The 24,234-nt window shown below is 39.7% G+C and overlaps 2 protein-coding genes across 13 annotated transcripts; one reads left to right on the forward strand and one right to left on the reverse strand.

Annotated features, from left to right (window-relative positions):
- Nucleotides 1-926: 926 nt before the first annotated feature.
- LOC129184610 (carboxypeptidase Q-like) lies at nt 927-23,727 on the forward strand. Of its 11 annotated transcripts, none has more exons than XM_054780668.1 (12): nt 927-1,086; nt 1,393-1,546; nt 1,675-1,884; nt 2,036-2,152; nt 3,370-3,577; nt 3,642-3,849; nt 9,849-9,960; nt 11,404-11,495; nt 15,845-15,940; nt 16,513-16,618; nt 16,894-17,058; nt 21,460-23,724. In XM_054780668.1, exons 2-11 carry the CDS (start codon nt 1,393-1,395, stop codon nt 17,052-17,054), a joined length of 1,464 nt encoding a protein of 487 aa, XP_054636643.1. In that variant the 5' UTR covers nt 927-1,086; the 3' UTR covers nt 17,055-17,058; nt 21,460-23,724. The 11 variants fall into 11 exon arrangements, 7 of the variants coding, with proteins under 7 accessions (XP_054636643.1, XP_054636639.1, XP_054636640.1 ...); XM_054780664.1 differs by having other exon boundaries at nt 16,894-17,050; XM_054780665.1 differs by having other exon boundaries at nt 16,894-17,050; nt 22,060-23,723.
- Nucleotides 20,135-24,062, reverse strand: dscc1 (DNA replication and sister chromatid cohesion 1). 2 transcript variants are annotated; one of them, XM_054780673.1, is made up of 9 exons: nt 24,047-24,062; nt 23,749-23,942; nt 23,513-23,681; nt 22,280-22,414; nt 21,984-22,074; nt 21,327-21,587; nt 21,109-21,263; nt 20,874-21,022; nt 20,135-20,380 (listed from the first exon to the last, which is right to left on the reverse strand). In XM_054780673.1, the coding sequence occupies exons 2-9, from the start codon at nt 23,916-23,918 to the stop codon at nt 20,269-20,271; spliced, it is 1,242 nt and encodes a 413-aa protein (XP_054636648.1). In that variant the 5' UTR covers nt 23,919-23,942; nt 24,047-24,062; the 3' UTR covers nt 20,135-20,268. The 2 variants fall into 2 exon arrangements, with proteins under 2 accessions (XP_054636648.1, XP_054636649.1); XM_054780674.1 differs by having other exon boundaries at nt 21,327-21,379; nt 21,449-21,587; nt 23,749-24,053.
- Nucleotides 24,063-24,234: the final 172 nt, after the last annotated feature.

The following is a 24,234-nucleotide window of genomic DNA, read 5'->3' on the forward strand; positions in this document are numbered from 1 at the left end:
GTATAAAGGATATTAATTTACTTTAATATCTATCTGTAGATTAAATTTGATTAAAATTTAATTGTGCAAAACATGTTTTTTTGACCCGGAAATACAACACGTTGCCTTTGCATTGTTGTCCTATTTTCAGTGTGGATGCCTTGATTGTAATAGAAAAAAAATGAATTTTCTATGCCGCTTCATTATAACAAAATCATATAGAATATGGAGTGGATGTTAGTGGATTTTATACATTCCTGCCATCAATGTTAGCTAGGCATTTCTTGTGGTTAGTGTGGGGTGAAAAGAAATACAACGCTTGCTGCTGCTGCTCAGTGCTAGGCCCACATGAAAAATATGACACTTGATTTTCTTCCCTGGACTTCTTGATGATCAAAAAAAATGTAAATGGGCTCCTCTGTTTGCTTTTAAAACAGATTTTCACAGCCTAAGTTATTATATATTTTGTTGTACGGTTGTACTTGCCAAGGTCCGTGGGGCGATCACAGCTTTTGTCTTGACTCAGTGTTAAAGCAATGAGGACCAAAGGCACTATTTTTGGATATAAAATCTGGTCTAACATCTTTAATAATTGGTGTAGAGAAGTGAATGAGGTATGAAATTAAAGTTCAAGGCATGCTGTATCAGATCAAATTAATCACAGACTTGATTTTACAAATTTAAGAATTTTGTAACATTGCTCGTTATTTGGGGGGAGGGGCGGAGTGGGTGTTCATGGGGCACAGAATTCTTGACCTGGAGCTACATTTGTAATTCCTCATTTAAATATAAGCGTTGATTAAGATCTTATATGCTGTATAATTTTTCATGTAATTCAAACGTGTTTTTCATTTTCTTTTGTAGTATCTGAATGTTTTTTGTTTCGGCTTTTATTGCCGAGGGCTTGGTAGACACATGCTTTTATTGTGAAAGAGTCCTGAGCGGAAGTTAGCAATCGTTAGACGAGCTGTATCATTAGCGCAGTTCTGCCAATCTGTCAACATTTTACTGTCTGTTAAATCTTTTCGTCCACATTTACTTCACCGTCAAGGCATTGTATAAATTACTGAACAGCAGCGAAAAAGGTTCTTCTCCTGACCTGAAAGGGTTCGTGTTCTTTCAATCGCTTTCAAATCAGACATTGTCAAATGTATCAATCTCTGCTGCTTTGTTGACGTCCTCCCTTCATCTCATTCATCGTTCATCTTGTAAACTGCGATGTGTTCATTTAACAGCTAATATAATTTTCATAGGTGTTATTTTCGGGACTGTCTTCTCAGCCGTCTTTAAGTGAAAGTGAAACTCTTACGACACCATAATTCCCTGTGAAAGCTTTTCTGTTTTATTAAATTGGCAATTGGCTCTCAGACAGCTGATATTGCTATACTAATACTAACACAACTGTATCCTCAGATGGCACAGGGTGGCAAACTGGCCATCCTCCTCTCCATCCTTGTGGGCGTTTTCATGCTGACTTCTCTGGATGGGCGACCCCAACGTTCAACTATGGTCATATCTGCTGTTAACAATACTGCTTGGAAAGGTACCATGGACTCGCTTTTTAAAGGTTAGCTACCTAAATGATAGTAAAGCTCCGTGAATGCAAGTGTTGACTTAAGAGTCCATGACTAAGCAATCTTAAAAACACTCACACAAGGCTGCAATGTCATCCCTATTTGCAACGTGCAATCCCAGACGTGGCAGCAGAGGTTTCAAGCTATGCTGATGTGGCTAAACGGATCATCGACCTTGCTGTGTTTGGAGCTGCCCAGAACCGCTCATATAGACGTCTAGCTGACTTCACCGACACCATCGGGAACCGTGTCAGCGGCTCTCTCAACTTGGAGATGGCTATTAAATATATGTACAAAGCCATGATGCAGGATGGTTTGGACGTACATCTGGGTGAGTCATTTTATGTTAATGTTCATCTGAATGCATGAACACCACATGACATCAGCCATCTTTACAGCCAAACTGGGTTGTCTGACTGAAGAATGAGATGGAGAAAGATTGCTTTTCAACTTTCTAGCATTTTGTTTTTGTGTCTCACCAGAACCAGTCAAAGTCCCACACTGGGTGAGAGGAAAGGAGAGTGCACAGATGATTTTGCCGAGAGTGAAGAATCTGGAAATACTGGGACTCGGTAGCAGTGTAGGGACGCCACTTGAAGGTCAGCCATATTGAATATGTTGATATTTTTTTTCAGTCAGTTTAAATACAGTGGGACCTCGAAGTTGTAATGCCTCTAAGGTTGTATAATACGGAATTCGGAATTGATGTCTAGGGTGCAACGATACACAAAAGTCACAGTTTGGTTTGGTTCGATACGTTTGTGTTACGGTTCAGTGTTTTTTCGATACAAAATATAAATTACCTTGCCTTTTTTAAATAGAATTTTATTGAAATTGCCAACATTTTTCACATTTTTCTCATTTTTCAACATTTTCAGCATGGTATGAATGTGGGAGGCGGAGCTCATTGGCTTAGTGCTTGACAATGCAACCTAAGCCAGAGCAGTTGACCGCAGATACACTTTAGCTTTTAGCACAGAGTGCCGTCAGAAGTTGTTAAAAACAAATATGAAACTGCGTATTGTTCGATACAGGGGTCACGGTTCGGTCTGCATGTGTATTGAACAGTATCGATACAGATACACATATTGTTACACCCCTAATGATGTCACACGAGATCTCAGCAAATCTTGCGAGACCTCACATGATAAATTCTGGGTGGGTGTTCTGCTTTTACTTTGCAAAGCTTGCTCCAAAAGCTGGAGCAAGTCTTTAGGGCAGAGGTTCTCAAATATTCCCTGTCATGCCCCCAATGTGGGAATATTGGCCCCCCCCCGATTTGAAATAATATCTAATATCTAATATCTAATAATAATAATATCTATTTTTTTATCTGTTCTGCACAGTATGAAGTCTAAACTGAAACCAGCAAAATACAACAAAATGGAGAGCAGTGAAGCATGCAAGCATATTCAAGAGTCAAATTGCATGCTGAGTACGACAAATTCATACATGCTGGCAGGTCTGCACTAATATTGAAAGTCCTCCCACCTCACTCACGGTGCAATCAAAAAAGGTATGACATGAACAATGCGAGGATTGAAATGTGTTCCACATGTGTTTATTTTTGGTTGCACCCTGAGTGAGGAGGCGTTTGGTTAGATGACCTCATGTTGTTTTATGTAGAGTGTCAGAAAAGGTGTCTCAGTTATTTGGTATTTTTGCTATTGACGGGTGGTCTGAGAGCGCAACTCTTGGGAATAGCAGGGATCTACTGTATTGTGTCTGATTTTAGAGGTTCCACGTATCACCAATACATGTATCATAAAGTTGCTTTTATATTTTAAATATGTTTTTACATATTCACTGTCTGAAGGTATTGAAGCGGAGGTGTTGATTGTTCAGTCTTTTGAGGAACTGAAACGCAGAGCCAGCGAGGTCTCAGGAAAGATTGTGGTCTTCAATCAGCCGTTTGTCAGCTACGGGGAGACAGTGGCTTACCGTGCATACAGCGCCTCAGAGGCATCAAAATTTGGAGCAATAGCAACGCTCATTCGATCCATCACTCCTTTCTCAATTAATAGGTAAAGTACATATTTACAGACTTAGCGGACATTGTAATCAAGTAAATGTCTATATTCCTCGTAGTCCTCACACTGGTTGGCAGGACTACCAAGATGGTGTGAAGCGCATCCCTGCGGCGTGCATCACCATCGAGGATGCTGAGCTAATGTGGCGCATAGCGCAGAGGGGACAGCGGGTCACCGTCAGACTCACTATGGGCGCCAGGACCTTTCCAGATGCCGATTCCTTCAACACGGTAGCAGAGATAAAAGGATGGCAGCACCCTGAGCAGGTACCTTCTGAACTGAAATGAACTTGCATCAGACTTTAAAATGGATTATGAGGGAAATATATAATGTCACAAACTGAATGAATGTGCTATCATAGTTATTATCCCCACAACTGTTTACTGTGTTGTCTCCAAACACTCATGCTGGGTTTAACAAAAAATACTGGCAACTGTCCAGTAACTTACTGTAGAACAGTGGTTCTCAACTAGGCCTGTCACAACGACAAATTTTGCTCGTTGATAATTGTCCTACTAATTATTGGCGATAATTGATATTATTGACAACATTTTTTGAGACCATTTTTTCATTAGTTATATGGCATAATAATGCGAGTACATCCTATCAAAAGTAATAAGCTTTAATTTCTCAAGAGTATTTAACATTGTAATTGGAACGTCAAGAGCTTTTAAATAAAATAAATTAAACAAACAACTTAATAAAAAAAAAATAATAAAAATAATGGACTCTGTCTCTTAGCAACTCTCTCTCTCACGCCAATAAAAAGGAGTCACAACAATAAATACAATATAAATAAAATGGAGTGTCAAGTCTCTGTAAACAAAATTGCACTTGAATAAATAATGAATAAATAATGAACATTGGATATTATTCCTTAAAAGGAAGGCTTAAGATATACTGAACAACACTGTGAGTGTGCACCATTTTGCACTATTTTGTCTGTATTTATTTTGCCGACCAACTCCCCAGTAAGCGTTGAGTGTTGGGACGAAGGTTCCGTTGCCTGCGGCACCTCTCCCGGAAGTTGTTTTTTTTTTCCCTAGTTGGGAAAACTGTCGGTCGTCGGTGTTCATGCAGTCACGTTGTTAATTCTGTTTAAAACCGAAATATTGCCACACTGGGGCTGTGGCATTTGCCTTAGAAACTCTTGTTTCTGTGCCTTCATTCATGGTAGCGTATGCTGACTCACAAGGCTAACTTCCTGCTAGCACTCTGTATCCACTTACTTGTAGCCCCGCCTCTACAGACTGATGCAGAGTGGACCCTCTTGTCATCCAGCCTGTGTGCTTTAGAGAGAATTTATCGAGGCCGGCATAATGATCAACTTTGATTTTTTTCATCGTTTGATTAATCGATTTATCGATTATCGTGACAGGCCTATTCTCAATTATTTCCAATACTATTGGGAAACTGATAATACCTATTTATAAGTACTGTACAGACTGAACTCGAAACTGAAACCAGCAAAATGCAACAAAATGGAGAACAGTGACGCATACAAGCGTATTCAAGAGACAAATTGCATGCTGAGTACGACAAATTCATACATGGTGGCAGGTCTGCACTAATATTGTAAGTCCTCCCTTCCTCTCACGCCACCCTGACAGTTCACCACGCCTTCCCACTATTTGAGAAGCACTGCTGTAGAAAGAGGTACTAAAGACTCATGTAGGAATTACATTTCTTTGGCATCACAGCAGTGTGAGAAGGAACAAACCCACATGTTACTTGTTGGCTAAGCCAAGGAGGTGTTTCTGCTTTCAGCAGGAATAAACCAAATTATAGATATTATGTAAGATATATTTTTTGGATTGACTGAGTTAATGGAATGTGGCGCTTTTCAACACCTTTTAACTTCCTTTTCTGACATTCTTTTTTTAGTAGTACTGTATTCCAATTTTCACTGTATAAAGGTGTGTTTCTCTACAGCTTCTTCTCTTTTCGAAATACAGACCAGGAAGCCTGTTGAAAATGGTCATCACTTTATGGAATTAATATAATTTTAAGGTGCAGACTAACGATTGAAAAGAGATTATTTTAGTTTACGTACACTACAGGCCAAAATGAGCTTCGTGAGCTAGTCACCTGAAATGGTTTTCACTTCACAGGTGTGCCTTGTCAGGGTTACTTGGTGGAATTTCTTGCGGTATTAATGGGGTTGGGACCATCAGTTGTGTGTCCAAACTTTTGGCCTGTACTGTATGAAACCATTACTCCAGCACAGTCCTCCTCTTCTTGTTTTGATGTTTATGCTATTAAACAAAGTAGTCTGTTCACCTTGAAACTGAACAAGGTATAAAGTGTGGCTTTACTTCATCAGAATCTTATCATATATCACATACCACAACCTGAGCCGACATGCATTGTTAACTTCCTTGTGCAGGTTCTTTGAGACAGCACATACCTCCCTGCACACCGAGAAAAACGGGTAGAACTTGATAAGCCGATAAGTCACTCCTGCACAAGTCTCCAAAATATGCTATTGAGAAGGAAGTGTAGTACATAAACTCACTGGCCGTACCCTTTTGATTATTTTGTATTGCAGTGTTGCACTGCATCATACAGAGACCTTTTTCTTTGGTTACCTCATGTAGCTACGCAAGAACGGTATAACATTATTAGACTCCTGCAAACGATAACCACAATAATAAGCATAATGTTAAATGGATACGTTTGTGACAGTGTTACTCAAAACTGAGGAAAGGCACACGTTTGAACACAGCTCTTACAGATCTCATTAGGGTACTAAGTATTGCATGTTGAGTCATGGGTTGCCATTTAATAAATACAGGAAAGGATGGAGATGATTCTTGGGTAATGATTGTGAAAGGTTAGTGTATCAGCCTTTAATCATTTACAGTATCAAGCCAGTAAAGCTTAGGCCTGATCATTTTACAGTTAGAAAACACATTGTACAACCTGAGATGATACAGTCCAAAGGGGCTGACACAAAGAGCCCATTGTTGTACAGTATAATTACTGCAGGCCAATTCCTCTTTGTACATATGAACTAACACTTTTATATGTCTATTAATATAGAATAGGGAAATGAAACACATGACCTGATTGACTTGTCGAAAGAAGTTGGAGTGTGTGTGTGAGTGTACACAGAGATGGGTATTTAAGGCTTGGTGACTCAAAGTGTGAGGCTGAGTCAGGCAGTCAGTCATCACAGACAAATAAATTGCTTTGTCTGTTGTCTACGTACCCATTCAGCTTTACGCTTTTACACTGAATTGAATTGTAATTCTGGTCTGAGCCTTGGTATGGCACCAGTGGTATACCTGTACTGTATATAATGGGTCGTCACAAGATCTCACAAGATTAAAACGTGGCAGTATTTCTCATTTTGAGAAAACCTGTCTCGCGCAAACAGGGCAGCCAAAAGCCAATCAGACTGTAATCGCTACTATGAATGATAACACACATAATATGGAAGTGGCTGTGTGCGAAGCATGATTGAACCAAACGTTAAGTGCTTTATGCACATCATACACTCCTGATCAAAATTTTAAGACCAGTTGAAAAATTGCTAGAATTTGCATTTTGCACATTTGGATCTTAATGAGGTTTTAAGTAGAGCTACAATATGCAAAAGCAAGAAGGGGGAGTGAGACAAAAATTATTTTGAAAAAGTAATTTATTGAAAACAACAATTAAACTGAAATAGGCTGTTTATCAGCTGATCAAAAGTTTAAGGCCACAGGCTATAAAAGCCTAAATCAGCTCAAGATATTCATTTTCTGTTAGGCATTCATGCCCTCCTGATGGCTAAAGCTAAGAAGCTTTCTCTAACGTGATCGGACTGTCGAGCTGCATAAGCAAGGCCTCTCGCAGCGTGCCATTGCTGGTGAGGTTGGACACAGTAAGACATCCATCCATCCATCCATTTTCTATTCCACTTCTCCTCATTAGGGTTGCGGGGGTATGCTGGAGCCTATCCCAGCTGACTCTGGACTGGTCGCCAGCCAATCGCAGGGCCATAGTAAGAGTCATTCTAAATTTTTTGGAAGATCCTGAGCATTATGGAACAAAAAAGTCAAGTGGTAGACCCAAAAAAATGACACCTGTGCTGAGCCGGAGGATCCGATTGGCTGTCCATCAAGACACAGGGTGGTCTTCGGCCCAAATTAAGGCCCTTACTGGTGCTGACTGCAGCGCAATAACCATCAGACGGCATCTGCGGGAAAAGGGTTTAAAAAACAAAAAACAAATTCAAAGACCTTGTCTCCTTCAACGCCACAAAACTACCCGTTTAGCCTTTGCCAGGAAGCATCAAACATGGGACATTGAAAGGTGGAAAAATTTTATTCTCTTATGAGAAAAAATGTAACCTTGACGGTCCAGAGGGCTTGACAAGGAGATCCCACCTGAGATGTTTTCTACTTGGCGCAGTGAAGGGGTGTTCACTGTGCAGGGTCATCAAACGACGGCTGCTTACGTGCAGATGTTGCAGCGGGCATCCTTCATGACTGAGGTTTTTCAACAGGACAATGCTGCAGTTCACAATGCTCACTTGACGAAGGACTTCTTCAGGGAGAATAACATCACTCTTTTGGACCATCCTGCATGTTCCCCTCATTTAAATCCCATAGCGAACATTTGGGGATGGATGGCAAGGGAAGTTTATAAAAATGGCCATCAGTTCCAGACAGTTGATTCCCTTGGTGAAGCCATCTTCACCACTTGGAGCAATGTTACCACTAGCCTCCTGGAAACACTCGCATCAAGCATGCCCAAACGAATTTTTGAAGTGATTAACAAGAATGGTGGAGCTACTCATTACTGAGTCCTACTGAGAAATTTTTTTGTTCTGGTTTTGAGAGTTTTTTGTTATTTTTTGAGCAATGGTCTTAAACTTTTGATCAGCTGATAAAAAGCCTATTTCAGTTTAATTGTTGTTTTCAATAAATTACTTTTTCGAAGTGTTTTTTTGTCTCACTCCCCCTTCTTGCTTTTGCATATTGTAGCTCTACTTAAGACCCTCATTAAGATCCAAATGTGCAAAATGCAATTTCTAGCAATTTTTCAACTAGTCTTAAGATTTTGATCAGGAGTGTATATACTGTAAACCTTGCAATACAACCTACTAATGTAAAAATGGGTGGAGAGGCTCTTTTGTTAGTAGCTGAACATTTCAGCTTTGATCCCTGACTGAATACCTGCAATATGTGTTTGTAACAGGTTTTTCAACTCCAAATACTGTATTTGTTGGCCCTTTTCCACCGCAGGAACTTTTTCAGGACTGTTTCACGTTTTTACACATAAAAATGACACTGAAGAGTGTTACTTGTAACATGGCCTGCACAGTTATAATAAATGGTAATGGTTTAATTCATTTTGAGCATGCATACAAGTTACACCCGAGTACAACACACAGTGCCGTTCACAGTTCCACATGTCCAAAAAGGAGTAGCTTATTTAATCCTACTCCTCACCCGTTTCACATCAGATGCAATTCATTTGTTCACCTGCTGTTTTCTAAATGTAGTCTTTGCCAAATGTGACTATGTAGGAAAGTGATCCATATAAGAGTGATTAGACTATACATTGTATGTTTTGTATGTATCTTCCTTGTACTTTGGAAACATCAACTGCTTGTACTATTTCTTAAAATCACTCATTTTAGTTCATTGATTGAGTTCCTTGCTCAATCCATTCCATACTTTCATTCCACATACTGAAATGCTGAAGGTTTTTAGCATTGTCCGTGCACGTATGTGTTTTAAGTGTTCCATTTTCCCTAAGGTCATATTTCTCCTCTCTTGTTGAGATGAATTGTTTACATTTTTGAGTAACAGGTTATTGTTTGCTTCATGTATAATTTTAGCTGTTTGAAAGTATGCTAAGTCAGCAAATTTTAAGAATTGTGATTTTAGGGATAAAGGGTTTGTATGTTCTCTGTAAGCGGCATTATCGATAAAGGTTTTATGATGGGGACAGTTTGACCCTGCAATTGATGAATTATTACATTTCCATTATATTCTATCGGGAAATTTCATTGGCAGTCCTGGAGTGGATTGTGTTTAACCACTGTGATATTTTTTTGGTTCCTGATTTTGAAACAAGATCTTTGCTTCTGTTGATGTTTTCCTTTCAAAGTGATGCAATATGTCCGTGTCATTGTCCTCGCTTTGTTTGCTGACAGGAATCCAGCAACAAAATTCCTGGAATTTGTATTTGTCCCTCCATTTTTCCTTCCCAAAGTGATGTATCAACATCTCTTTTCAATGATTCCATCTTTTGAACATATATCTGCAAGGTGGTCCTTCTGAGTGGTCATCTGGACAGTTGGGATGTAGGCCAAGGTGCCATGGATGATGGGGGTGGAGCCATGATATCCTGGGAGGCCCTGTCACTAATCAAAGATCTAGGTGAGCCAAGACCAACAAGCACAAGTACATGTAAACAAAGCTTAGTCAATTATTCACCAACAATCCAACAACAGTACTTTATTTAACACAGCACAAATATCACTACTCACATGTGTTTGTGAAAAACAAGGGTACACAATTTTAGGAAGTGTTATACGGTTCCCTTTGTACAGTACCAGTCAAAAGTTTTGAGACACTTTTGCAGCATTATGTTGGATGAGAAAGTGTGTCTAAACTTTTGATTGATTTTGTATATACAGTATTAGTGTAGGCATTTATGGGTACCACTTTACAGAGATGGTAGCCTTATGAAGTGTTTATGAATAGATTACAAATCACTCTTTAATCATTCATGAATACCGTCATCTTTTGCCACATGGCGGTTCAAATTCCGCGGCTTAACTCTATCAAGGTTTTTCAAACATACATTAATAAATCATGCTGTTTCGTGTTTGAATATGGCCTATTAGTAAAAATTAAATGTACATATTTGAGCAATTTTTACATATTTTTCGCCTAAACTAAGCATTTTCAAGCTAACTGAACTAAAACAAATACAATGAATTAAAATGTCACATTCAAATTGTGAATGTAGTATTCTGCATTGGTCACTAGGTGTCAGGAATTGATTGCTCGGTGAGACAAGACTTGATTGCTGGAACAACAGGCTTTTTTTGCAGGCAGTGACGTGCGGTGAGGGGAGGCAGGTGAGGCAGAGCCTTGAATAATAAATTTGTAATAATAAACAAATAATAACAATAAATATTAATATTTGTGGATTGAATTGTATTGTAAATGTATCTTCTGTATGATTCCAATAGTTTTTTACATTTTCTTAAGTAAAAATTGGCGTTTCAATCTGCTCGTCACTCACTCACATTTCCTTTGACACACACAAGCATGAGTTTTATGTCTTAAATATCTTATTTTCTCTTATTAGCTCTATCATATTGGGTTACATGAATGACTATGTGGGTATTATTTCATTAGTGCTCTAATAATCTTAAAAACTGTATTTAGAAGCTTGTAAACAGGTTTGTTATGCTGTAACTACGAAAGTATTACCACCTTTCGGAAATTCGCTTACCATGGTCAGGTCAAGAAACAGTTAACCGCAATAGACGAGAGATTACTGTAACTGTAAATGACTTGAAAAGTTCAACACTCAGTGTTGTTGGCTCACTGGTTAAGTCGAGCTATTTTCACACTTTTTAAAAATGTTTTTGTTGTGCTTTTACCATTAAAAACTAACACAGAGGGTAAAACAGTATGTTTTGGCAAGCAGGAGCTCACTGTAATTGCTATCTGTGATTTACAGCCTTTTTAAAGCTGACCAATGTGTTAGTAAACAAATAAATATCCAGTGTAAAATCAACAGTTGATAAAGACAGCTTTATTGTACAGTGGTTCTGTTTATGTTTGTGTGTCATCATCCATTTCCAGGTTTGCGTCCAAGGAGAACCATGCGCACAGTGCTATGGACAGGGGAAGAGGCGGGTGGAGTTGGAGCGCAGCAGTACTTCAATCGACACAAGGTACTACAACTAAGTGTTAAATTGAGAGTGAGAGAAAGCAGAATTACAGAAGTGTTCTGCCTCGGCAAAGCAAGATTGCTTAGTCTGCTTGTGGCTTTGTGGTGTCGCCAAAGCACACGCTAAATCAAGATATGTTGCTTTGTCTGCTTGTGGCTGTGTTCGTCTGTGGCACTTTCTTCTTTTCCACACTCACAAATCAGCACCAAAACACTTAATATTCACCACAGAGCTCCTTTGATTTCATAGAATCTTACGAAATTAGGTCAACAAACTAAAACACACAAAAACATTTTTAAAAATGTAATTGTCCCCACGCTTGTAGGTAAAAACAAACTACATCAAAGTTATGTATAGGGATATCCATTTTAGAAATATGGGCCATTTTTTATTCAAGAAATAATATACAGTTAGAAATCCCACAGTTTTTGAATGTTTAATGCAAGTGGCGATTTGTCCCACGGTCCATGAGTGCACCTTCTATGTTCTCCCACGCTGCACAGATAGATTACTATACTGTATTTTCCCCTTTTTCTTTCACCTCATATTTGGTCCCAAATTCTGATACTATGTGGGAATGCATGAACGTAAGATTTGATGATCTATTGATATATTATATTTGTTCGGTACACAACCTCTTTGAAAGACAAACCCCAGGCTGGTAATGGTGGATGGTGGCTCTGTATTAATTTCGGCCTTTTAATTTGATTTGTTCCTGCCATGTTTTTACACAATACATAATAAATAAGAAATCAGATCACTATAATGTACGTATGTGAGGTGTTGAAAATCTTTCCCGGTGACTAGCTATAGTTTGCTGCTAATGCTAGCACTGCTAATGCTATTTACAGCCATTCTCTACTTCAGCCATGGTCGTCACACTGACAGCCCGTGAACAGCACCTCGTAACCCAAATTTTAGCTCGCAGTTCAAAGGAAAAATCAGCGGAGAGATGGCTCGCATCTGAAAAACACTCGTTAGTTGGGACACTGCCGAGGTACCACTGCATGTGACAATAAAAACAATACCTGCACTGCTCCAGTCTCAGGCTGGCGACGTAATCCGCGATAACTCAAATCACAGAGACCGTTGATACAAATAACTTTAGTCTTGTTGCAAGAGCCATCTGCCAGGGTTTTGAAGCTAAATTTACCAATCAAAATCTGTTGCCACTTGTGGCTTGCGGCTTGCGCATGTTAATCGCACATCTAAAACATTATTTTTCTGCCGCTTTTTGACACTTCACTCCTCCTTCATTTTTCAACCGATTCACACCATTCAAGCATCAAATCGTTCAGCTCATTCGGGAATAGAGGGCAACCATTTCAGTTTTTTTTAATCAAAAATTTTTCAGATTTTCCAAAAATCCCCAAATTCAAAACTTTGCAGTCAATGGGCCATTTTTTCAAACTTCCACCATGCGGACCACCCTCAAGACAGAATGTTCAAATCATTGGAGATTTTTTTTTTTTGTGCAAAGATTTGGGGTCTGCACCATACGGTGTGTGACTTTTCTTTGAAGATTCCTTCAGGTGCTTCTCAGCTGCAGTCATGATGAGGTTTACTACACATTTGAACCACTAGTTGGTACTCAAGTATAGTGTATGGCAGGGGTCACCAACGTGGTGCCCGCGGGCACCAGGTAGCCCCCCACGACCACATGAGGTGCCCGCAAGCCTGCTCTTCATATAGGTTTTCAGTTAATGATGAAAGAACAGTATAAAGAAATGCATTCTGAAATACAAAATGTGAGTTGTGGACACAAGCATTTTGTGAATGTTCTGGTAAAACAAGCATATTTGCTTTGTTTGGGTTTAAAATAAGCTCTGAAAAGAAATGTTACAAAAATGAGTAGCTCTTGGCCATTTTCATTTTGTAAAAGTAGCTCTCACAAGGAAAAACTTTGGTGTAAAATCAAAGTTGCATATTTCTCACATTTGTCAAACAAGTCGGACCACTTCCAAGACAGAATGTTCAAATCATTGGAGATTTTTTTCAAAAATTTTTGGTCTACGCCACATATGTCAAACTCGTGCCCTGGAGGCCTGAGACGCTGCAGGTTTTCTCTCCAACCAGTTTCTTCAGCAGGTGATTTAATTGATGAGATCCTTCCCTCAAACTGAAGGTGTTGATCATTAAAATCACCTGCTTTAGTGACTGGCTGGAAAGAAAACCTGCAGTGTCTCGACCCTCCATGGCACGAGTTTGACACCACTGGTCTACGCCATACGGTGTGAGCCTTTTCTTTGAAGATTCCCTCAGGTGTACCTCCAAAGCTGTCTCTCACTCCTCAGCTGCACGTAGTGATGGGTCGATCGTGAATGAATCGGCTCTTAGAGCTGGATCTTTGAAATGAACTACAAGAGCCGACTCACGTCGCTGGGAGCCGATTGAGAGCCGATTGGTTTTTCCTCTTGTTTTTTACAGTTAATCACGAAACCTCCACCATTTGGTGATTAGGGTTAGAGTTAGGGTTATCATTTGGGGTTAGGTATAGGTTAGGGTTAGGTGCTACGTTCATGCTAAGTTGTAGCATGCTAAGTTGTAGCATGCTAACGTTAGCATGTTGGCATCGCTAGCATGCTTTTCCTTTTATTTATTTTTCCTTTTATTATTCCCTTTTGTAGTCTTTTTTTTTCTTCCTTTTCCTCCGCCTCATTAGGCTTGGTCATTCACACGCAATGTCTTCAGACATTGCAATCATGTAGTTATGCTATTTTATTTTTAACTATTAATACATATGCATGTGCAATGTCCATTTCAAGATTCAAGAGTTTTATTGTCATATGCACAGTAAAACAGGTAGTTCTGCTATGCAATGAAATTCTTGTTCTGTTCATTCTCCCAAAAAACAAAGAAAACACAAGAAAATGAAGAAGAACATAAGAAACATTAATACCAATGAATTAAGCAACAACAACAGAAGAGACATGAATACCAATGAATGAATGAATGAATGAATAAATAGAGTTATGAGTGTGTGCGTGTGTTGCGTGCGGCGTGTGTGAGTGCTTCGTTGAGAAGCCTGATGGCCTGTGGGTAAAAGCTCTTTGCCAGTCTTGTGTTCCTGGACTTCAAGCTCCTGTAGCGTCTGCCTGACGGTAGGAGTGTGAATAATGAGTGTTGTGGATGTGTGCTGTCCTTGATGAGGTTGTTTGTTCCTCGTAGGACTCTAGATTTATAAATGTCTTGCAATGAGGGGAGGGCTGCCCCAACAATGTTCTGTGAGGTCTTCATCACCCACTGTAGTGCCTTCCTATCACGTGTTGTACAGTTACCGTACCAAACAGTGATGGAGGCAGTAAGGACACTTTCGATAGTGCATCTATAGAAGCAACTGAGGATTGTGGTGGACATGCCAAATTTCCTCAGTCTTCATAGGAAGTACAGTCTCCTTTGGGACTTCTTGATAATTTGTTGGGTGTTGTGAGACCAGGTGAGGTCCTCGCTGATGTATGTGCCAAGGAACTTGAAGGTTTTCACCCTCTCCACCTCAGTCTCATCAATAAACAGGGGTCTATGCGGCTCCTTTTCCCTTGTTCTTGGGTCAATGATCATCTCTTTAGTCTTATCTGTATTGAGAAGGAAATTGTTATCATGACACCAAGCGATGAGGTCTGCCACCTCTCTTGCGTATGACGTTTCAACACCACCAGTGATCAGTCCGATGACTGTAGTGTCATCCGCAAATTTAATGATGCTGGTGTTGTTCTGGGAGGCCACGCAATCATAGGTGAAGAGCGTGTAGAGGAGTGGACTCAGCACACACCCCTGTGGGGTCCCAGTGCTCACAATTCTTGAGCTGGATGTGCGATTGTGGACTCTGACTGACTGGGGCCTTTTGCCTCCTTTCCGCCTCGGCTGCTTTGCTCGCCGGGTATTCAGCGGACCAGACCCGCAGGCTGCTGCATCTTCCCAACGTAGAAGAAAGGTAAAGTTGGAGAGGGTGAATGAGAGTTCATGGTGAACTCTGCCGATGTGTAAAAGTGTCTCTCTGCTGTAATATACAGCATGAGTGCGTTGAATGTTCAATATGAACAATGAAATAACAATAAATAGAAAAAAATGGGAGAGTGAAACAGAGACGTCTGCCACGGATGCCCCCATCTTGCAATAACACAGATAAGCGTTCACAGCATATTAATAAGTAAAATTTGTGAAATTAGTTGAAATGAATTAAAGTAAAAAGTTAGACATTGGTGATATCATGTAATATTTGATTGGTTGCTTGCGACCCACCCACAATGGCTCACCAGTTGAGAATCAGTGTCATTACTGTATGTGACAATCAACTGTGCTCAGTATGTCTGACTTAACTTTTTCTTTTCTCAACTCGACTTTTTCCCATTCAGGTGAATGTGTCCAACATTGACATGGTCATGGAGTCAGACATGGGGACATTCAGACCAGTGGCGCTGCAGTTTACTGGCAGTGTTGCAGCACAAAAGGTACACAAGACAGCCATGAAAATACCCACAAGTCCACTCAGCACTGATTCTTAAACCTTGATAAGAAAAAAGCATAAAAATTGTTTTGTATTTAGTCCTTTCCTCCTTTTTAAGACTGATTCTTGAAACAGTCACGGGAGAAAAATTAGGACACCCCATGGTGTAACTCTGAAGCGCTGCATACAAAAGTGTAAACATTTGTCAAAACCTGCACCCCAATGTGTTGCCTGTGCTGTTCCTTTTCTGACATATATACCACATGGCGGTGCTGTTATTATTATTGTTTGACCCCGCCAAACACATTGATTTGAAATTTGTCACACAGCTTAATGCGCACGTCTGTAAAATTTCAGCAAGATTTGTTGAAAAACACAGCTGCCATCAAGAAAAAATGCTTCGCTTACTAATTGTCCATAATCGTAAGTCATTGACCATTTGTTTCATGATTATAACATCTTGAAGATATTTGTATGACATGTATGGCAGCAGGGCTTGGGCGCCAGTCCTAATTTTGCCTTGACTGTATGATAGACTTGTATTACGGGTGGCGGGCTGAGCATGTGTACCAACAGGTGATGGAGGAGGTGGTCAAACTCTTAGCTCCCCTCAATACGACTAAGCTGGAGATGCACGGTGAGGGGACGGACATCTCACCTTGGATGCAGGCCGGAGTACCGGGTCAGTTTGTCAGCTAAGCAGCATTACGTTGCTCACCGCAAAGGGAAATATGAAGTATTGTATCCTAGTTTTTGTGGTATGATTGAATAACCTCCTACGTATGAAAATGCTGTGCATGGAGAATCACTTCCTCTTTGAAAATTTGTGGTTTTGCTAATGAAAGGTTGGAAAAGATGTCAATTCAATCTTCAAAAATGTGATGTAATGTCCAAAAATGATAATTATTCTTAAGATTGTCTGATTGTCTAATCACAAACTGTTTGTATCTCAATCAGGTGCCAGCCTCCATGTGGCGGACAGTCGCTACTTTTGGTTCCACCACACAGAAGCTGATACCATGACCGTTCAGGACCCTCAGGACATGGACCTCTGCTCGGCACTTTGGGCTGTGGTGGCCTTTGTGGTAGCCGACCTGGAGGACATGCTACCCAGGTAGATAGGTGCGTGCTGATGACACTGCAGCTAAGCAGTTTATGTACTGAATATATTGGTGAAGCTGCAGCTCAGGGACCAGAGACTATCATTGCACATGTGAAACCAAAATACAACATATAAGGGAGGTTTTTTTTTCTTAAGAAAAATATCATAGTCATCTTTTTAAAAATAATGTCTTTATATCATACTGCCTTAACATTAAGCAGGAGGGACAGTAATGTTTCTATCACTTAACATTTCTCTCCCAAGAGAACATCCTTATTTTTTTACTTTTTAAATTTTACATTGTTTAAAAGTATTGTTTTTAATACCACATGTGCATGTGCTTTTTAAGGTTTTACAATGATCAGTTTGTTTTATTTTGAGCAATAAATGGCCATTACTTGAAACATACATTCATTAACATGGCATTACGCTTACGAGGTTGGGTGTTTTCAGAAGATGCAAGTGATGACAAATGTGCTACTAAATCATGGGTGCCCAGACTTTTTCCAGAAAAAATAAAGAACGCGGGAGCCACTTCAGAGGTTCTAAAACCAATCCATTGTAGGTCAATATATGCTAAGCTATCTGAACAAAACTGCCACATTTCTGCTTAAGTGGTTGTTCCGGGACGCAAAAGTGGGTTGCAGATTTTCTATGCTGCTTAATCCTCATTAAAGTCAAGGGGGTATGCTGGAGCCTATCCTAGCTGACTTTTAGGGGGAAGTGGGGTACACCCTGGACTGGTCGCCAGCCAATGGCAGGGCACATATAGACAAACAACCATTCACACTCACATTCATACCTATGGACAATTTAGAGTCGACAATTAACCTAACATGCATATTTTTGGAATGTGGGGGGAAGCCGGAGTACCCCGACAAAACCCACTCACGCACGGGGAGAACACGCAAACTCCACACAGAGATGCCCAAGTGGAGATTCAAACCCTGATCTTCCAGCTCTCCTGACTGTGTGACCAACATGCTAACCACTAGGCATTTAAATATTTCAATAAATATTTTTTAATAAGATTTTGTTTTTTAAGAAAAACTGAGCATTTAGTCATCTTCCCATGTTATGCACATTATAAGTGAAATATCTGATTTTGCGGTCTTATTTGATGCAACTTTCATGTTTAATTTCAATTCATGTATTCTTTATGTGCATGCAATTATCACATCCTTCCTCATCTCCTTGACAAAATGCCTTAATAAATTTCTCTAAGATGCTATTTGCACATGTAATTGTGTATTCATGTTAAAAATATGACATAGGCGATTTAAAAAAAATCCTTGATATAAATATAAAACAATGACGCAAATAAGTGTAAAAACAATACAAAGAAAAAGGACAAACGTCTAAAAACTAATACAAATAAAAATGACTTCAATGAAAATCTTAAAAAGTAATAAAAATGAAAATAAAAATGACTAACATAAAAGTCTAAAAAATAAACATAAAATGACAAAAGTGTAAAAAACAATTTAAAAAAATGACTGAAATAAAAGTGGGTTGCGACTAAATGGCCATTGCAAAATGTGCATCCCAGGTTGAGGCCATTTGAGAACCCAAGTTATAGGTGACAGTTAATTAGTGTATTTTTTTTGCAATCAGGGTCAGGAAAACCTTCTCTTCTGGCCTAACACGATCAGAAACCCTGACGTGCATTTAGAACTTAAAATCTAGTATTTGTTCCATGAAATTGTAGTAATTTATTCCCAACAGTCTTATTTTTGTTGCATGTTTCTTGGTTGCGCTGTTCGAGTAGTGTAAGTGTATGTTAGATTTTTGTCCAATTAAATTTCACCTTCTTCTTCTTCCATGTTAAACTAATCTACCCAAGGTTTTTAGAATCAGTAGTGCTTAACCGATGCTGCTTGAGCACTTATTAACAATGGGGCTGTTTCTTTACCTCACAATACAATAACGTTAGCATCTTTCCATCCTGTTTGGTTGATCAGAGCAGAACTGTTTGACATGCCTTCAATGACTGACTGAGGAGGAGAAATTGACATCTGTGGTGTGTAGATGAATTTTATTTAAAAGGTATGTGTTTTTGTCAGTTTTTTTTTTTTTTTTAGATAAATATTAATTCTGAACTGCTCCAGTTGACGTTGTAGTGTAGAGGTTCGGCGTTGTCTGAACCCTTCTCTAAGCCATTTAATTTGTGCTTGTTATATTTGGCTGAGCGCCAAAATCTACTAGCATCGCTGGTCACGGGTGGCGGTTGCTAATGCTCAGTTACTCACAGAAATGTTACTAGCAAAGGCATATTGAATTTGAAGATAAAGGGTTAGAAATTGATAAAGGGTGTCTTGCTTTACTAATAATGGTATTGTAATAACCTGGCATTTATGTCTAGTGTTAGAGATTGTTTTTTTTGTAAGCGACTGGATGGTGCAGTGGGTGACGGGGTTCAAATCCCAGTCAGCTGAATGGAAACGTACAGCAATATAAATTATTATTTTTAACACCACCGACCCTCAGTGTCTGCTGAGAAAAAAAATCTGTCTGGTAATATCTAATAATACTGTACTGTACATAATACTTTTATACGAGCTGCAAGCAGAAAATGGCCCCTGGGCCGCACGTTGGATATCCCTGTAAATGCTAGATGCAAAATGAATTAGTCAAATTTATGATGACGAACACACACACTTGCCAATCAACTGATAAGTCAGAATTCCCTTCAGTGACGACAAAGATCCTCTTGGAAACTGTGTATCCATAGGATGGATGTTGTTGAAACAGGCTTTAAGTCACTTTTTGTCAGTGTCTGCTGAACTCATGGGATGATTCACACTCACACACACAGTTGTGTTCGTTGCGAAATAGTCAGTAGAGGTTTAACACAATGAGTCACACATTAGTGCTGACATGGGCTGCAAGAAGCCACATGCAAGCGCAAACAACACAGACGTCATCTGTTGGAATTGGCTTAAAAACTACATTTTTTTTTAACTAACTGTTCTGGAGATGAGACCTTATATGTTGCCATGTCTCCACCTTGTGGACAGCCACGGGAACAGCAGGCAATAAATGTCCTCATTTTGAGGAAATAAAGACGTGATTCAATACATAAATGTATTTAAATTTATTTTTAAAACTGAAGTATATAATATAGAATAGCCCTCAAAGGTTTGCCGGATAAATTCCAAAAGTCAACATTCCAGCACAGCACAGCACAGCAACATGTAAATTCAGATGTGACAGAAGATGAGTGATTGTGTTCATGTAGCAATAGGCCTTCTGGAGTTGAACACCTTGGTGCCATTTTGCATTGAAGATCGAGCATATTTGGTTAACAGCGCTCCTGTAGTCTGTTTCTCGCCACAAAGATCCCTGGAGAGTAGGGGAGGTAACATTACACACCATACAAACATGCAAAGCAAAACAAAACACTGTACTATTTACCATAAATCTCTTTTTTATATAAACTAAGTCTTGCTTTCAGTGCAGGCTACTGCCTCAATTTTGTCAGATTGATTGCTGAAACTGCCGTTACAATGCGACTGGACACATTTTAGGCGACATGGGGCTTAGTGGTTAATTAAGCACTCCAGTCTCAAAGGAGCATGACTGAGAGGGGTTTCCCTGGCTACTCTGTTTTCCCCCACCATCAACAACATAATACCAGTCAAAAGTTTAGAGACATTCTCATTTATAGAATTCGAAAGTGTAGCCAACATTAATCAGTTCTGGATCATGTCACTCATTGCTCCTCAGTTATTGGTTTAATGCGGGGGTTATAATAACAGTTTGTAAAAAAAATAATGAGGAAAAATAACTTAATATAAAGCATTGTATAGGAACTAATCTAAAAAAGGGCACCCACTCTATATATGGTATAATGTCCTCTTCAGTCCATTTCTCTCGCAGTGTGAAGAGATGGTTAAAGCGTTCCAGGGTGTCCTCAGGGAGATCTTCTACCCTAAGCAGGCAGATGGTCTCCGGGCGGGAGGTGCGGTCCACCAGGGCGGCACTCTGGACGATGTACAACATTCACACCAGGAATATTCAGATAAGCAGACCAAATGAAATCAATGAGGTGATTAGAGATGGATGCAAACCCTCAGTTGGTCTAGTCGGGTGCTCATTCCCTCTGGGACGCTCTGCTGCCAAACCTCCTGAAACTCCCCCAGGTTGAACTTGACAGCATTCTTCAGCAACATCAGCGCCGTGGCCCGACAAACTTTAGCCTCATCCAACGTGTAGAACACCTCACCTGTTTGGAGGCAAGAGGACATTTAAAGTCTGTGGCCTCATTCTCAGAGATTGTGCTGTTTACCATTTTCAATGTAGTGTGTCCCATAGCAGTTTAAACAGTGCTCGATCATCTCTCTGCAGGGGAAAGAAAAACAATTATTCATCCGTATTTGCAAGTGTCTTTGAAGTGAGGGTGACACTAACCTGGGTTCTAGGGGGCCCAACTCCTCCAGACTGGTTTGAAGCGGAACCTTGTTGAAAGACCACGACTCAGAGTCCACCAGCTGAGTCACATGACCCAGTAACTTCATCTCATAGTCTGAGTCAAGCACACGCCAGCAGCCTGGATACAAGACAGCTCTGCTTTTAACATCTGTATGGTGACTTACATTCCCCGGACACTTTATTAGGCACACCTGAACAATCGATTCTGCCTTTACAGAGATAATAATGCTCAGTTTTGCTTTAACAATATGTTTATGATTGTGATTGCAGTAGTGCAAAACTGCCCTGCATTCATAATGAGCTGCTTCTAATACCACATTATGCTCCATGCAACTACTGTAGAACCCGACACCACTCCAAACTGTTATAATTATAAATGTAATGAAATGATTATGGTGTTTGTAAAGCAGATTGCATGTGTTTATATTGCGTCTGTTGTCTTTACATACTAAAGTTTTACACAAGGAACACAGAAATTGCTTGTCAACAAGAAAATATTTGAGAAAGAATGTACCGTTTATCTGACAGGCGTGGATGGTCTGCAAATGTTTCTTTATCTCCTCTTCACTGGCTTGGATTGTCTCCAGCAGATCGTCCATGGTGTACTGCAGCACATGAATAAGCACATCACACACGTGGATATGGGTTACATACAGCAATTTACAGAAAGGAACGTGAGTAGATCATTTCTGCTGCAAATCGCTTTTCTCCATTTCATTACAATTTAATAATGATTTGATGTCAGATGAAGTCCAACATTACAAGTATACAATGTGTGTGAAAACATGCATCATATAATGTGCACGTTACCGTGTTCTCGGTGTTCTCCTGCTGTCCTGCCAGAGCAGGTCCTTCATAAGGGTTCTCCATTAAAACCTTCAACAGTTTCTTGAGTCTTGGACGATGTTTCCTCACTTCCCAGTAGCTGTTGCAAAAGCCCCAGATCTGTCATCACAGGAAGGAACAAAAACGGTACTATAAACGTCAACTCACATGTGATGGATGCTCATTATTTTTGTGCACACTGAAAAAAGGTGGAAACTTTATGGATACTTAGCAAAGTTAGCTAACAAATGTTGGAAATATTTGAAAAAATTATTTAAATGTTTTGGGAAATATTGTAAACTTAACGCAATTAGTGGAGGTCATGTGTACAACTGTATTTTGGGCAAACATACAGCACATATTGTTGAATTTTGTGAATTATTTAGTTGTCGTTTTTCGTCCCAAAAAAAAAAAAAACGTGTTTTAAAAAACCATAATTTGGGTATACAATAGGGTGACAATTTTATAAACATTTTGTTTTGTGATAAGCAGCAGTATGCATGCAAACTAATATGAAAATAATATTTTAACATTTTAGTGTACATTGAGAATGCAAAATACAGGTTTGAAAGGTGCCTGAACTTATATGATATACTTATATAGTTGTTTTTAGCTGCAGTTATGCTTATGTGCAGGTGCGCTGCCAGGAATTCTGGCCCCGTGGGAAAAAAAAAAAAACCTTAGCGCACTACACTCTGTTCCATTCATTTGCAGGTAATACGGCCGTCCTGTTTCATCTCTAGACTCATTGGTGTTGCTCACCTTCTTCACTGGGACAGGGAAGGGTAATGTTATGGGGAGACAGGGCTGCTGCAGACTCAATCTGTTGTTAAATCTGGTAAACGAGGGAGGGACAACTGATTTAATAATACATGCTAAACATTAACCTGCGCTGATTAGATGTCGGTTAAGAAGGAGTTTGATGTAGGCTAACACTCTGATAGCTTATTTCATTGGTAATTGCTAAGAGGTTAATTTCCAGGACAGAGACTGGCTAGGCTACCAAACAACGAGTCACATGGACACCCTTTTCATTTGCGTTTCTTCTGACACCTTTCTATCTTTACTTTTTTGACTCCTAGACTTTCAGACTTTATTTTACTAGGCACTGGCAGCATTGTAAGCATTGCTTTACTCTGCTATGCATATATATATATACTGTATATGCTGTATATATAATGTGTCAAATTTAGACATTTCCAGGATAATGCATCTCACCTCAGCATGAAGCACATGTGTGCTCTGCTGGCTGTTGGTTAAATGTTCCGGTGTTTGACATCCAGGCAGAAAGAGCAGCAGGTTGGATGTGTGCGCAATCTTTAAATCGTACGTTTTGTCTCCACTACACAACACGGCGTGTTCGTCTGTGTCTCCTCTGATCACCAAGCTGCCACAGACAGAGTCATCGTCACGCGTACAAAACACGTTTTTATATGTCTAAATATAATTCTTACCTCTGTCCAGCTTCTATGTGATGGCACAATGTGTCGTCCAGCTCAATGAGACAGTAGTCATCAGAAGAGACGTTGTCTCCAAGAGACAAACACTGGACAGTTTTCTGGAGATCTTCTTCTTTCAGCTTGGCGATTTCAAGTGTCGCCTGAACTTCCTCCAAAGTTCTCATTTTTCAACAGACCACCGGCCAACACTACGACATTAACAAATAAATGAAAGGGATGAGTAAAAGTGGACACTTTGTAATTTTATAAAGTAAGGAAATGAAGGAGTGCTGTCACTGCTCGGCAAAATTACCCGCGCTCTTTTTTGCCGCCGGAAAGAAGTTTACTGTGTGTCACAGCAAAATAAATCCGTATACAATACGAGAGAGTCAGGCTCAAAGATATATGGTCAAGCTTGAATGCATTTTAAAATGCAACACCATGCCAAAGCGGTCCTGTAATCTATTTACAATACACGACATAAACCACATTATCTAAATA

Source organism: Dunckerocampus dactyliophorus, chromosome 7 (assembly GCF_027744805.1).
Source record: "Dunckerocampus dactyliophorus isolate RoL2022-P2 chromosome 7, RoL_Ddac_1.1, whole genome shotgun sequence".
Taxonomy (NCBI): Eukaryota; Metazoa; Chordata; class Actinopteri; order Syngnathiformes; family Syngnathidae; genus Dunckerocampus; species Dunckerocampus dactyliophorus.